The following is a 16,696-nucleotide window of genomic DNA, read 5'->3' as shown; positions in this document are numbered from 1 at the left end:
ACGTTCGCTGACTGAGTAAAGGCCATGTGTTGGAGAGGGTGTGCTACCTGCGTGATGAGCTTGTGTCGTTTTTGTCCACCCTGCAGAGCAAAAAAAGCCCACGAATTCCACAGCTTTTTAAATGACAACAAGATGATCGCAGATATGAATTTTTTGTGTGACATCATGTCTCATCTAAATCAACTTAACCTGCAACTACAAGGCAAGGACCATACTGTTGCTGACATGTATGAGGCAGTTGAAGCTTTCCAGTCAAAGCTCAACCTTCTGGGGAGAGACATTCACGGAGAAAGTTGCACTTTCCACGTCTACGGGAACATTGTGAGATGAACGAAATGCAGGAGGATCCAGCAATGAAGGACTTCATCTCCAGTCTGCAAGGAAACTTCAAGGAATGATTTGAAAGCTCCCCTAAACTCTCATGTGACATCCTCCTCCTTCTGAGACAGCCGTTCTCTGTGTCAGCTGAGGCCAGTGGACTGCAGAGGCCAAAAGACTGATGCCGTCTGTTGATGAGGCAGCTCTACAGATGGAGGTCTTGGAGATGGCAACATCTGATTTGCTCAAAGCACAACACAAGGATGTCAGGGTGAGTCACTTTTGGATAAATGTGGTTCCCCAAGTTTCCAAAACACCAGGGCTATCTCAATGTTCTTACTCACAATGTTCACCTCCACATACATATGTGAGTCATCATTTTCTTTGATGAATGCCATCAAGAGCCAGGACAGAAACAGACTCTCTGATACACATCTGGGACAGTGCCTCAGGGTTGCCACAGCAGAATACAAACCTGACATCACTTCTGCCACTGACTAACAATTGCAAACTAGCTGGTGAAATTTCTAAACTACAATAAAATGATGTTAAAATTATATATATATATATATATATTTATATACAAAAATAAAAGCAAATTACATTGTTTGTCACAAGAAAAGCAAGCTTTACTATTTGGTACAGACATATTTTAAAGGTGCAAAGCTGCTAAATTTATTGTTAATGTAATGTTATTGTGATATCATATTTTGAAAGAGACAAACTGAAAATCTTTCTCTCCCTCTCTCTCTCTCTCATCTTCCTGTCTCTGTTTCTCTCTGTGCATGTGAGATTATTGGTCGGAATAAAAAGTGATTCTGTAGTTACTTGGGCAGGTCAGAGACTGCTAGAGAATCACCTCATGAAGCTCTAGTGGAAGCTCAGTCAGGAAAACTATTCTTGTAGTTTTTTTTTTCTCTCTCTCATATCATTCTACATTCAAACTCCTCTCAGGCATGCTCACTCATAATTTCTTTGCCTCCATTGTCCAGGACTGTCAATTGAGATATCAGCTGGTCAGATTTATCCAGTCACACAGTGACAAACCCTTATGAGCCTATCATCCTGCAGACAACTTATGCACATGACCTTTGTCTGTCTGCCCTAGTTCCTACATGCTGCTGTTATGCACATCATGGCAGACTGATAAATATCAATCATGTTGTAACAATTTTCAGTAAAGCAAATTTATTAGGTATTTGCATTAAGTATTTGCAATGTATATTTTTGCTGCAAAATAACTAAAATCTTATGGAGGGTTGTGTTGGCATGTTGTGTTGTAAATGTAGTGTGCTTCTTTGCTTCATGGTATGTTTAATTGTCATAGTATGCGAATATTAATAGATATGACACCAAAAAAAACACATTGAAAAGATATTTGAAAAAAAAAAAAAAACATACAAGAACTCATTCAAATTCATCAATTGCATGCACTACTAAAGGTTTAAAATTGCAGAGGGAACCTTTAACGACTGCCCCCTTGCACAGGTGAGCTGACCTCCCACCTGCTACCACTGGTCAGTGATGTTTGATGATGCAAATGGGCAAGCCCGAAGCACTGATTAAGACAGAGGAGCAGTGTTTATTTCGAAATGAGAGCACATTATGGACCAACATTTAACATGAACTATACACACAATGCCACAGATGACTCAGATCACTTGTTACATCAATATAACACCTACAAAGCATTTGCCATTGGTTAACAGGATGATATAACCATTTCTTATTGAAATTAATTCACACGTTTGAGGGATCACACTGTCTTGTGCTGTAATAAATAAAGTTTTATTTTATTTTCTGTACTTCAGAGAAAGATCAAAGGATGTGTGATTACACGTAGGTATTATCAACAAAATGTTCAAAACATAATCTTGAATCAGCAACTGCTGAAGTCTAGTGACAAAATGCCAGTGCAATCTGTACATCTTTAACTAATGGGATCCATAAACCGTGTACAAAGACAGAACATGTAAGTCTAAAAAGTCTTTAATTTTATTCTATCACTTGGCATGTGGTCAAGAATAAGCAGATTACGTGAAACCTACATAAAGAAGATCAAAACAAGAAAACCATGTGGCCAAAATGACAATAAAGATTTTTTTTTTTTAAATAGCAAACAAGTGTTTGTTCTAATCACCAGAAGAACTAAGTCTTATTTCATGAACATATTTTTCTGTTTCTGTTGTCAGACCACTGAAGGGGTATGAAAGTATGATTGCAGCAAATAAATGCTACTTGATATTTCAAATTGTGTACAGTGAAATTTCAGCAGTCTGTAGTGCATGAAATCTAAGTGTGTCCACTGCTGCTCAAACTGTCTGAAATTAATGAATTTTTCTCTTAAAAAGATGATGCCATGCTCATCAGTGTGTTGGCTATGTAGTCAACACAGATATGTTATAGGTCTGATAAAAATGTAGTTTTAAACAAGAATGTACCCACAAACAAGCTCATTAACCAACAGAGCACCAACAAACACCTTAAATCATTTTAATGTGCCACCCTATGTTCATACCTGCTAACCCAGTTCCGGCCTCAAGGTGTACCTCATCATAGGCAAATGGAAAATGGTTTGAGATGAAATACTGTGCAACAGGCATTTAGTCTTAGAAGAAGGAAGTGTCTGATGAGAAGGCCCCTGCCAGCCTGAACTCCTCCCTCATCAACACACAGAAGAGCCGCTGAGGCAGAGCTTTGGAGTACGGTGCTGGTCGAGGGACACATGTACGCAACAGAATTTCCCGGCCTGCTGGAGAAGGAAAGTCTGGCACTTTGTTGCTCCCCCCAGTCAGTTTCCTGTCACGTCCTAAGTCTTCTTCCAGTGGTGCCAGGAGGGCAGCCTGGGGGTTGAGAGCATGTGAAATGTTACTAACCAGCAATGAAAAGGTAGACAGGGAGGATGCTAAAGAGGTCTGTATATAGTTTGAAAAACTGCTACCTGTTACATCAGTTAAAACTAAAAAAACACATGTAAACAAGTTCAAATTTACATTTTCACAATGAATAAATTTAAAGGTTAAGTTTGGGCTTATTCTACATGCTTTTCTCAACAAATCAGTAAAAAGACCAAAGCCAACAATATGTTATTCAGTCTCTGGCTGTATGGCAACATCCCTGACACAGCCTTCCAGCTACAGGGGCTAACATCACTCCATGCAGACAGGAATACCTCTGGTCAGACCCGTGGTGGCAGGCTGTGTGCTTACATAAACAATGCCTGGTGGTCTGGTAGTCGACCATTGCTAACACTGTTTACCCACGACTGTTCTGCCAAGTTCAAATCCAACCGCATCATTAAGTTTGCTGATGACACGACAGTGTCAGCAACAACCATATAACAGCATACAGAGAGGAAATCGAGCAACTGGTTAACTGGTGTGATGACAACAACCTATGTCTCAATGTTGACAAAACAAAGGAGATGGTTGTTGATTTCAGGAGGATGCCGGCTGGAGCACCAAGTTTCTTGGGGTGCACATTTCTGACGACCTCACCTCAACACTAACTCTGCAGCCAAGATGGCAATGCAATGCTTTCACTCCCTGCGGAGAATGAAGAGAGCTTGACTAGCACCACCCATTGTCACCTACACAGGCACTGAGGAGAGCATCCAGCCCGCTACATCACCGTAGTGATGGGCAGTATGACCAAAAATGTATATCACGGTATATGACAGTATTTTTTTTTCTTTCCTCAGGAAGACAGAAGAAAATTGAAATTTTTTATCTCCGCCTAAAAACAAAACAAAACAAAACAAAACAAAACAAAACAAAAACATTATTTGGAGTGAAAACCACCTTTAAATCATGGGATAGTAGCCAAATTCATCTTGGAATTAGTAAGGTAATATCTGATGAGTAACTGTGCAAAAGTACATGCTAAAAAAATGAACCTGAGCAGTTTTACAGATGTTTTAACACAGGTATGTCCAGCATCTGGGCAGAGTACCGTTTTCTCGTCCAAGCATACGGAGAAACTACTCTGTTGAAAACATTTTTTCAGCCTTTTTTCTGCTTGCTATTGTTCTTATCTCTCATAAAAGGACGAAATGTAAATAAACAGTAAAATAACATTAGGGGTGTTCAACAGAGTCCTCTGTGAGCGCTCTGTCCATTCACGTGTAAATGAGACAGAGCGGTTAAACTAACTGTGCAGTTACACTGGTCAATGGCTCACCAACCCATTGGTCAATTTTCATGATCGACACCTCTATCAAGCAGTCAGAGTCAAGAGATTTGAGGGGGGGGCACCCAAATTCACCATAGTAACACCAATGATGATCCAGAAAGAAGTAACCCCAGAGATAGTATATCGCTTAAAGAGTGCTTCCTTCACTCTAGAAACCCCCTCCTCTCTATGTAAACAACCAGGACCTTCGTGATTGATCTCAAACTGATGCAGAGTAATAGGAGCAGGCACCAGCAGTGTTTTTCCGAGCTGGAATATAACTTTTGACCACAAAACAGCAAAGGTAAGACCTACTTTATGATTTAGCGAAGTTTTCTTCTGGTACTCTGTAGCTGCTAGCTCGCTGAGTTTCCGTTGCACAGTGAGGAGGCAGACACCTTCGTGATCAGTAGACTCTCTGCTTTCATATGATATCAGGCTTGTGTGGTTTGTGTGAAGGGGTGAAATGAGCAGATGCTCTAAATTGGACATACGCTATATTCGTCTTTTACATGTGCATATAATTTATTGATGTATGAATTATGTATCGTTTGGGTGGCAATGCTTGGAAGAGGCTTTTAGCTGAGTTTCTCCCTGTCATTCTAATATGCTACAAGTTAGGATTGGTGCTTCCTAACGTGAGCATTGATCATCTGAACTGCGTGCATCTCACGTCAGGGCAAAGTCGGGGCTTGCAACTGAAGTATTTTCTGCTCGGTATTTCATACCTGTGATCCAATGTCTTGATCATCTGCCCAAAGCCTTCTTTTTCTACAGTTTTAAGTGGGACCATGTCTTTGGCTAGGTGGATAGTGATAGTTCGTATTCTCGATCCACCGTTTGCTTTTTCTGCTGTAGGGAATCCCTCTATCAAACGCGTCTTGAAGTGACAGTTGGCTCGATTTTTCTTTTGCTTTTCCTGTGTTACCTGCTGATGTGGAGAGCGCTGATGTTAACATCATACATTCTTGATATTCCAAGACATGCTTGTGGCTAAGGTGGTGGAGCAAAATGCTTGTGTTGCAGCCTCCAGTGACAACTTTAGCCCGACAACACCTCACCTCAGTGAAGGACCCCTCACACCCCTCACAGTCTGTGATTCGTCTGTTGATTTTTGTATGAGCTCTCCAGACAGAATCTACATTCTGTCAATTAATGAAGTATCATTTGATAATTCATGCTCTATTAAGGATTACCAACATATGATCAGAATGTTTTTGAGTGTGTAAATGTGTGCTTTGCTTAGTTAGTTTCTGCTTTGTGGAAAAAAACAAAAAGCCTATTTCTGTTACTGTTCATGTCTTGAAACCTCTCACCAAATGGCTGATATTTTGCACACTCCCCCGCACACTCAGATGTCATGCAGTGCTAACACCTGGCAGCTGCAATTGCCAAAGCTGCTGCTATCACTTGCTATCACTTCAAATGATTTCAAATTTGAAAGCAGAGAGCTGAGAGGCTGGCTGAAGGTGAGGTTGGGCTTTGAGAGTTACTTGATAATGTCCACACTGAAGACCAAATCACACAGCCACTTGCGATCACTGAGTTTCCATGACAGATTTTCCTCTTCTTATCAATTTCAATTATTCCAGACAAACTGAAACTTTGAAACAATTTCACTTTATTCTAGCTTCATTGGCTGATGGCTCAGCTGATCTCAAACCAGCCCACATCAGCTGACAGCTCAGCTTATTCTCTGCTTTGCACTCTATTGGTATGTCTCAAACAAGGCACCTTATTGACTGTCCTCGCCTGCTTACCCTTGCTGCTTCCACTGCAAGCCATTTAAAAACTTCTGCCTTTTATGCCATGTTGGACTTAATTAATGTCATTTCTGTTGTCGATACCTGCTCTGTTCTGTCCCCTATGGAGTCTTTGCTGCTGCTCTCCATGCTCTAGCCATTCTGAAGGCACATGGAAGAGCAGAGAGGTGCTCTCCCTGCTTCAGGCTTTCACTTACTTGGTACTGTGTGTGAGTCTCCATACATTAATTTAGGCATACTGGCTTGCCTTTTAGTTCAACAGAATTTTTAAAGTGTCTTGACATGTAGGACACTCACCATGATGCACTGATGTGATATTAACTGCTACATGTGTCTTGTGTTCACTTGTGTTCATTTTCTTTATCACTGAAAAAAGTAATTGATTATTTGTATTTATGAATTGACAATTAACATTTGTTAACTTTGGCTTCTTTTGTTTGAAGAAAAAAGGATTTTGCAGAAAATTGTTTATATTACTTCAAGTAAGGTATCACAAAAAATATGACACCTATGACACAAAGTGCTAGTCTTAACTGGTCCAACAGGTCCCTGAATTATTCTAGACTACTAGTCCACCATGGTGGATGTACACCATTTTGATCTAAACTGAATATTCCATGAAACAGAAAAGGGCATTTACGTGAGGGTCATATTGCCTGGCATCATCTTTTTGTAACTTCCAGGTTGGATTCTTGCAATTCCTTACTATGAGGCTGCCCTAATATTGTAATCCTGTTTTTAATCATATTTGGAACATTTACAGGCAACTGATTTATCAGTATATACGGGTTTCTGTATACATGATTAGAATTTAATCCAGGTTTCTCATCACTGTCTGCTTTGTGCTTGTCTTCAACTTTGACTTCAGCTCTGAGTAACAGTAAGTAATTCTCAGTAACAGTTGAGGATAAGGGCACTGTGGTTTCTGGCTGGACAGATGTGGCTACAGTTTAACATTCTGCAAGTTTTGGCTTCTCCATCATCTCACCGGTAATGCTAGATAAACAAGTAATAGCATTACAGCAGTACAGCAGTATGTCTTATTGCTGTCATCTAGAAATATTTAAGACCTGATCCATTTGTTACTTCCAGGTTGGATTATTGCAATTCCTTGCTATCAGGCTGCCCTAATACTTTGGTAAATACTCTCCAGCATCCAGAATGCCGCAAAACCAAGTAAAAATAGATCATATTTCTCCCATATTAGCCTCCCTGTAAAATAAAATCTAGCATAGAATTTAAATCTGTCTCCTTACCTACAGAGCCCTAAATGGTCAGGCACCATCATATCTTAAACAGCTCTTAGTACCCTATTAATGGTAAATGGACCGTATTTTTATAGTGCTTTTCTAGTCTGAAGACCACACGGACACATACAGCTCTGGAAAATATTGCATATTGCAATATTGAGATGACTGCAAATTTTTCTGAAATTAGCATCTCTACATGTGTGACAGTCATTCCATTCTAGTATCTGTTGAATTCCAATACAAGGACACCTCATTCTACTTAATGAGGTACTGATTGCGTGATCACCTGAACCAAATCTTATTTAACGATAGCCACCAAGAATGGCAAATGGTAGTGGAGTGAAGTGCAGAGCGAGAACAGTTCGAAATAGGCTCCTAGGGGCAGGGCTCAAGTCGTGTAAAGCTAGAAAAAAGCCCTTCATCAACGAGAGGCAAAGAAGAGCCAGGCTGAGGTTTGCAAAAGACCATAAGGATTGGGCCATAGAGGACTGGAGTAAGGTCATCTTCTCTGATGAGTCCAATTTTCAGCTTTGCCGAACACCTGGTTGTCCAATGGTTAGACAGAGACCTGAAGAGGCTTACAAGCCACAGTGTCTCGCACCCACTGTGAAATATGGTGGAGGTCAATCAAGGTTCTAACTGCTGAACCACAAGATGGACATTAATTTACATATGTCGAGGTCAGGTAGGTTTTCTACTCTCAGTTAAGACTGGATCCAAAATTCAGGACTTGTTAAGACCTTTACCATCATCCTTTTACGTTAATGTGTGAATCATTAGTATACATATTTCTTTAATGAACCTGCTTTATCTTCTATGCACTTGACTTTGGAGGCAGTGATCAGAAACCTGGACAAGAAGCTTACATACCACATTAACCCAGTTGCAGAATAACGGTAGATTTCCCATAACCATAATATGAAGTTTACATGCACAAACATATCAAAAAAGAGGTCTTTGAAGTGCTGTCATCTTTAGAATTGCAATCGATTCACTTCAATAAGTGTTGGAGGAGAAGGTGGCTGTGTTGGGGTGTGTGTGCTTGGCTACCGGGTTTCAGGGTTTTATACATTTTATATATTTGCATGTACTGTATATGTATGTTTATGAGTTCACTCAACAGTAGATATAAGATAAGATAGGACTTTACTGATCCCACACTGGAAATTTAGGCGTTACAGCCAGCAAGTTACAAAAAGCAAGCAAGGATCCAAAACTCTGCATCCAACACAGAAATTTGTTCATGTAATACTTTCACACTCAACATTTTCTCGTGAACTGGTGTCTCTTTAAAGCTGTATAAACTGTACAAACTGACACAGAGCAATGTTAGCACCCGGAGTTGTGTTTGTGCCCACCTGCTGAATCTCTCCTTTCAGCTGTGGTTTGACCTCCACTAAATCCAGAGAAAAATGATTTGGTTTTTCGAATGTTCCAATTTGTTTTCTAGCTACTTTCTTTCCTTAGTGTACAATGGGCTTTAGTGTACAGTTGCCAGTTGCAGCAGAAATGAGGTTGACCAAAGCAATGTTATTTTGTCAATGAAAATTTTGATAAGTATTTGTTAATGTCCTTTTATTTCATGACTGAATTATAACAACATAAATGAAAAAACACTGACAAGAAAAAATACAGTAAAATTTCTGTTCATTATGAAATACTTGCCTCTGTTCGGACAGAGAAACTAACTAACTCCATGTGTCTCCCATGTGTTCTCATTGGATAGTCGGTGTATGTCTGGTGCCCGTGCAAATGCCAGCTTCCATTTGCTGCCAGTAGTACTTCTACAGAGCCTTCTAATAAATCTAACTATGTTAAAAAGCTAAATGAAACCATTAACTGCTACTAGCAGCTGGCGCCTCAAATGATGAGTGCCTCATCATCACCAGCAGCCTGTCAGGAAAGAGGAGAGATAACCTGCGTAGTTCTCTTAGAAAACAAAAGAAAGTGAGTATCACTCCCCCATGAGGATGGAGTGCCTTGGAGGGCACGGCTGTGGCTCAGGAGGTAGAGCAATTGTCCACTAATGGTTCAATCCCTGGCCCCTGTATGTTGAAGTACCTTTGGGGCAAGAAACTGAATCCCAAATGGCTGACAATGCTGTGTCATCGGTGTGCGAGTGTGCATGTCAATGGTTACTGCTTGTAATAACCAGGTGGCATCCAGCCACCAGTGTACGAATTTGTGCCTGAATGTGTGTGTAAATGGGTGAATGATGAGTTGTGTTGTAACAGCATTTTGAGTGGTTGTTAAGACTAGAAAAGCACTACATACAGTCTATTTACAGTCCTTGTGGATTCAAGATGGGTGGAAAATACACACCCAACTTGAAAGGACACCTGAAGACACACCATCCCGCAGTGTCTGCCAAAATAAATATGAATTATGTATGCTGACTGATTTGATAACATGTACATATGTTAATTTCCTTTTAGGACTAAATTTAATGTTAGTATACCTCAAAGTTCTTTGTGGATTCAGGGCATGTTAGTGATTAGCTTGCATTGCTCCATTAGCATGTTGGTAAATTTCACAAGAGCCAAGCTGACGGTAAGAGATAATTCAGGATTTCTCAGGACTCACAGACAATAAGTCATTAATAAACATTATCAGTGTCTGACAACCAATCTTTCCTATATTTCATCACACGGCATGGTGACAGAGGGGCCCTTCACACACCAATAATTTGATTATTGAAACATCAGTAACATTAGTGATTTAGGATGAGGTTGTTTTGCACAATCAAACATGCAAAGGCCTTAGAAGATTGTAGTGGTGTAGATGTATGCAGGAAAATAAATACAAACTATGAATATGTTTACACTACACTTTTTCTGACAAACTGCAGGCATTCATTTTTGTATGATATAAAAGAAGTACATTAAGCCAGTCACACATCTCCAAGATGACTAAACACATAGTTCAAGGTATGCTTATTTGTCATTGGAATTTTGACATCCAGAAAACATACCCTTCAGCAAAATCCATTACAGTATCAAGAAACTGAAATTATGACTAAAATTGACTAAAATTAAAACAAAACAGGCTAAAATGTGACTTTAAACCAAGTAAAATTTTCAGTAAGCAACTAAGACTAAAACTAAACTTAAAATTGTGTTGGGAACTACACATCTGTAAATTTGGTTGCTGCTGATGTGCTGAGGTAAGCGTATCATCTCACTTCCTGTTTCCGGTTGCTATGTTAGTCGTAGTGTACGTCTGTCGCTCTTGCTTGTCTGAGTGTAATTTGCTCTGTCTTTTGTTACAGCGTCTTATTACCTGCTATTTAAAGTAACATTAGTCTTGCTCAAGCACCCATAAAGGATGATGGCTGACAGAGAGCCATGATTCTGTTGAACCATGTATTCCTTTAGTTCTGAACAGTGATGACTTCATGAGCTTCTATAATGATAAAATTCTTACTATTAGAGACAGAATTCATCAGCTCCTGCCATCAACAGATACTGTTTTGTCTTCAAACACAGAAACTGTTATTAAACCTGTCGCAGTTTTAGACTGTTTTTCACCTGTTGACCTTCATCAACTAATTTCGATAATTTCATCATCAAAATCATCAACCTGTATTCTAGACCCCATCCCAACTAAGCTGCTTAAAGAAATTTTACCTTTAATTGACGCTTCCTTATTAGACATGATCAATCTGCCTTTATCAAAAGGCTACGTACCACAGTCCTTTAAAGTAGCTGTAATAAAACCTCTACTTAAAAAGCCTTCTCTTGATCCAGGGGTTTTAGCCAACTATAGACCTATATCCGACCTTCCCTTTCTCTCAAAAAATCTTGAGAAAGCAGTTGCTAATCAGCTGTGTGACTTTCTACATAACAATAGTTTATTTGAGGATTTCCAGTCAGGAGAGAGTGCATCATAGCACAGAGACAGCACTGGTTAAAGTTTCAAATGACCTCTAATTACATCTGATAAAGGACTTGTCTCTGTACTAGTCTTATTAGATCTTAGTGCTGCATTTGACACCATTGACCATGGTATCCTACTGCAGTGACTGGAGCACTTCATTGGCATTTATGGATGGCGTTGCGCTGGCCTCTAGCACCACTGTAAAGAATCTTGGAGTTATCAATTCCAAGGACTGCCTTTTTTCACCTACCTAACATTGCAAAAATCAGGCACATCCTGTTTCAAAATGATGCAGAAAAACTAGCCCATGGATTCATAACTTTCAGGTTGGATCATTGCAATTCCTTACTATCAGGCTGCCCAAATTTGTTGCTGAATATTCTCCAGTTGCTCTAGAAAGCTGTAGCACACGTTCTGACAAAAAAGAGGAAGAGAGATCATATTTCTCCGATATTAGCCGCTCTGCACTAGCTCCCTGTAAAGTTTAGAATAGAATTTAAAATCCTTCTTCCTTACTTACAAAGCAATAAATGGTCAGGCACCATCATATCTTAAAGAGCTCATAGTACCTCATTACCCCACTTGAACACTACATTCCCAGAATGCAGGCCTACCTATGGTTCCTAAAGTCTCCAAAAGCAGAACAGGAGCCAGAGCATTTAGCTATCAAGCTCCTCTCTTGTGGAACCATCTTCCAGTCTTTGTCTGGGAGGCAGACACTGTCTCTACATTTAAGAGTAGGCTTTCCTTTTTGGTAAATCTTATAGTTATGGCTGGCTCAGGCTTGTCCTGGACCAGCCCCTAGTTATGCTGCTATAGCATTAGACTGTCGGGGGACCTCCAAAGATACACTGAACTCCTCTGTCCTTCTCTCCCTCTCCATTTGCACGCTTTCGTGTCCTACCACGGTGTATTACTAACTTAGCTTCTTCCCCCCGAGTCACTGGGCTTTGTTGTCTTGCAGGTTCCCATTGATAGTGGCTGGATTGTGGATTATAGCTACGTCTCCTGCCATGGCCCTGCCGGACATCCACTGCAACTGCTACTACTATTATTACATCCACTGTCACTGTTACATTGATTGCATTTCTGTCTGTCTCTCTCTGTCTGTCTGTCTCCCTCTCTCTCTCTCTCTCTCTCTCTCTCTCTCTCTCTCTCTCTCTCATGCAGCTGGTTGAGGCAGATGGCCGCCCACCCAGAGCCTGTTCTGCCTGAGGTTTCTGCCTGTTAAATGGAAGTTTGTCCTCCCCACTGTCGCCAAGCGCTTGCTCATGAGGGAATTGTTGGGTCTCTGTATATAAAAGAGTGGGTCTGTACCAGCTCTATATGGAAAGTGTCCTGGGACAACTTCTGTTTTGATTGGGCGTTATACAAATGAAATTGAATGGAATTGAATATTCTTTCCAAAAATTAACCTGGATTAACAGTGGATTTTAAAAACAGAACAAAATTGTAAATGATGCTAAATTGCTCTAATGCTGAGTGGAACTGCTTTGTTAGTAATAATTCTCTGTGGGACTGTGCTGTACAGTCTGTGTACCCAAAATCTACACAGATTCGAAAGACTTCACTGCAAGAAAGGATCACATACTGCTCAACAAACTAAATATAGAAAGTAAATTTTCAACAGGAGGTATAAATTAGTACAAGTACCAAATTATTTTTTACTAAACAAATGGAAACTGTTCCTTGTAGTGCACACAGAAGTGGAGAAGTGGAACCCACTTACATATGCTTAGTTGTGTATGTCTGAGTGTGTGGTTGTTGTGGAATGTTACTGACGGAGGGGTAGGGTTATAGTGGTAGTTGGGAGGAAAAGTCTCATTGTTCGTGGTTACCTCTTCATTGGTGAAGTCAGCCAGCTTGATGTAAGCAGCAGGGGGAGACACAACACAAAAACACAGTCGAATGGAGGAAATGTACAACCAAAAAGAAAAAGCATTGCCCGTTACCTCACAAGCATAACATACACATACATATACTGTAATGCTAAGGAGCAGCACAGATTCAAAATAGAAAATTTAGAATTGAATTTTTATAAGCAGTCAGCTACATCACAATATCACAGCTCTACTCAAAGAAGACTTGATCTTCCTCTCAAAAATATGAGAGGACTGTTCCTCTCAAGCTTTGTGGCAGGCAATTCCAAACTTTTAAATTGTTGTGTATGTAGGGGCACTGCAGAGTTGTCCTAACCTGTTAGAAGATGCAGGACATTGTGCTCAGGCAGAAACAAAATATAGGAGGAGAGGTGTTTTGGGAACTCTTGATGACAGTATCTATTAAGAAATATAGTTTTGACTTGATGGAAATGTAGGGATGCATATTATGCAGAAATAACAACAATTTCTGCAATAATAAATTAAACTTGCTGTCTTTAGCTGCACCTCAGATGAGGCAAAATTACTGGTGAAATCAAATATTAGGTTCTTGTATTTATTTCAAACAATAGTGGGGACATAATGCTTGAGAGATATTTTCATATTGTTACAGTCCAATTCAGATACTGGCCGACATTGCTGAATTGATATCTCACACCTGTAGGGCACATAAATTAACAGGAGGTGTCACTGCAAAGGAAAATGGACAGTGGAAGAAAAGACATGATCTTCAAGAGATGTGCTCCACAGCCTACAGAGGGTCTGCAAAATCACTGCTGCACATGTAAATGCAATGTCATATGCGGCACTATTAAAAGCGATGTAAAACGATGCAATTGTGTATTTAATGCATATATAACTTGTATATGAGTTTAGCAATAACATTTTGATTTATCATGGATGCAGTAGAAAGGTATGGATGTAGAAAGGCTGCTTACCCTCTGAGCGTACCCTAACCATATAATGACATCACCATCCCTTGTGAACAGCGCCAAAGGGAGCAAGAGAGATAGAGTGAAGCTGCTTATCTTCTAAGCGTTAAGACAACAGATTATGTTGTTCTAGATTGACAGTAACCGATGGTTTACTTTTTAAATGAGTTCAGTATCGGTGCTAATACTGATTCAGTGTATCGGCATCACTATAGATATACCTGTCTCATGTAAATGGAAAACAAATTTGTACTTCAAGTTGGCTGCAAGGCACCAGATCAACCAGCTGACTGACTGACATGATGCAGGTGGACAGCAAATAATTAGCAGCTGAAGCAACCTATTTGTGTCACTAGTGTCTGATTGTGCTTCAATTTCCAATCTTGAAACGAAACCTGCCTATGTGAGAACATTCTGTAAATTACAATATCTGTTTTTTCATACGGTAACATACAAGAGGCTACCATAACCATATAATGACATAACCATCCCTTGTGAACAGTGTCAAAGGGAGCTGGACAGATGAAGAGAGAATGAAGCTACTTACCCTCTGAGCGTTGACAAACAGGCCATGGATGATGCTGCCAGCTGGCCCCTGGCCAGCTCCGATCACCACCACCTCTGGTTCTTCCAGCAAGGAGCTCACAAAGCTGGACAAAGACATCAAATGTGATTCCAGTGGCACTGTTGCAATGAGTAAAGATGTCCAATGGCTGTTGGCAGTTAAGTGGTCATAGCAGAGCCCTGTTACCTGCTTCATTGTCACCGATACTCCTAGCAGATACAACAGTGTAACTCTCATATGTCAATCTCAAGGCCCGTGGGCCGGTTTTGGCCTGTGATGGAATAATCTTTGGCCCGCATGATAATATCTAATCATTATAAGAGCTGGCCCGCCAGTATATTGCACGCACCACTAGTACTACAAGTCCCACAACGCACTGCCAGTGCGTTGGCATGTCAATCAAAGGCCTGCGAACGCGAGTCCCTGCCCCACTAGTTCATCAGCAGCCTGATGGAGCTCGTTACCTGTGGTCAACTTTCAATTACCCCTCTCCCTGAAAAATGGCTAAATGGAAGGTGGACTTTGAAAACAGGGGTTTTCAAGGCAGGTGGGAGGCAGAGTATATGTTCATGGATATGAAGGGTAAAGCTGTTTGTCTTGTGTGCAGCGACCATGTGGCTGTAATGAATATAATGAATATAGAATATAATGTAAGAAGACCCTGTGAATTAAAACACCATGACAGGTAAATTACTCTGGAAAAGCTGCATAAAGAGCCAGAAGAAATGAATGCAACTGATTTTTCTGGTATTTCATGTTAAATGTTGTTGTTTATAGATAAAAACGGTCTTATAAGCTGTGTTAGTCTCAGGTTCAAGTATCTGCCATAGACTAGTGTACATCAGAGAGCAGCACTCAGGTTCAATATATGTTGACTTTTTGTACTCTTTGGGCATGTTTGGTTTTTCTTTGAAGAAAATTATTTTTTGGCTGTTGTTGGCATGTGGGAAAATGTTTTCATTTAAAATTACTATGGAAAGCTGCAGATAAAGCCATAAGAAATGAATACAATTGATTTTTAACTTATTTAATGATTAATGTTGTTTTATAGGCAATAACTTATAGGCTGTGTTGTACAATAAGGTAATTTCAATCAGTTTTCAATAAACATTGAATCAGTCCGGCCTTCGACTTGGAACAATATTTGTAATTTTGGCCCACTGTGTATTTGCTATATGTATAAGTTCCTTGATGTGTCTCTGACTGAAATGCTGCTCAAATAAAAATAGGTGAAACTTACTTCTCCAGCTCTTCTGTGTCCTTTCTCTTCTCACCCTCACAAATGGCAAACTTGGACTTGAGCGAGCGAACTTGGGTGATGACTGTCTCCATGGCCATCAACTGGCTAATGAAATCCTACAGATAGAGAAAAGGTCACACACACATACTGTAAGAATAGGAGCTGGAGGAACTTCACATGAAGTACGCTTCAACAAATTAATTAGTAGAGAGCAGTCCAAACGAGTCAGGACTATTTTGGTTTTTGTTCACTCTGCACTTGAGCCCTTTAGATTTGAAATGAAACAATGACATGATGTTGAAGTGCTTATTTTTATTGGGTGGATAGCCCTTTTGATATCACCAATTTCAGGGAATCAAAATGTAATGCAGAAAAGCCTGATGATTAATACATAGGGGAGTAGTTATGTTTCAATATCATAATTTTGTAAGGTTTTCATATTTGTTCTTAATCAGTTTTTCTGAGCACATTTGAAGGAAAAAATAAGAAAAAATTGATCAATGAAGCACACTGCCTCCAAGAGTTCTGTATCCAATGGTCACATTCATTGTAGGTTTTTTGGGAATATTTGTGTCCTGATGCCCTGCTACCATTACCTTTACACCTACCAATGTCTTTTGGTTTTTTAATTTTAGTTTTAAATTGTATCACTATGCACATGGAATAAGCATTAACCGTGTTGCTCACGCATCCACTGACTGA

General features: G+C 39.9%; 1 protein-coding gene across 2 annotated transcripts in view; it reads right to left on the bottom strand.

Annotated features, from left to right (window-relative positions):
* Nucleotides 1–2,084: 2,084 nt before the first annotated feature.
* Nucleotides 2,085–16,696, bottom strand: part of rab3gap1 (RAB3 GTPase activating protein subunit 1) — a 65,539-nt gene continuing 50,927 nt past the window's right edge. The window contains exons 22-25 of one of the 2 annotated variants that reach the window (XM_076759304.1): nucleotides 15,995–16,110; nucleotides 14,737–14,839; nucleotides 13,216–13,239; nucleotides 2,085–3,161 (exon numbers count right to left, since the gene is read on the bottom strand). In XM_076759304.1, the coding sequence (XP_076615419.1) occupies nucleotides 2,928–3,161; nucleotides 13,216–13,239; nucleotides 14,737–14,839; nucleotides 15,995–16,110 (477 nt within the window). In that variant the 3' untranslated portion in view covers nucleotides 2,085–2,927. The remainder of the gene's footprint in view (nucleotides 3,162–13,215; nucleotides 13,240–14,736; nucleotides 14,840–15,994; nucleotides 16,111–16,696) is intronic. The other variant, XM_076759305.1, reaches the window with a different exon arrangement.

The sequence above is a fragment of the Chaetodon auriga genome, chromosome 20 (assembly GCF_051107435.1).
Source record: "Chaetodon auriga isolate fChaAug3 chromosome 20, fChaAug3.hap1, whole genome shotgun sequence".
Taxonomy (NCBI): Eukaryota; Metazoa; Chordata; class Actinopteri; order Chaetodontiformes; family Chaetodontidae; genus Chaetodon; species Chaetodon auriga.
Note: the sequence above shows the minus strand (reverse complement) of the source record. Positions and strands in the feature narration are given on the sequence as shown.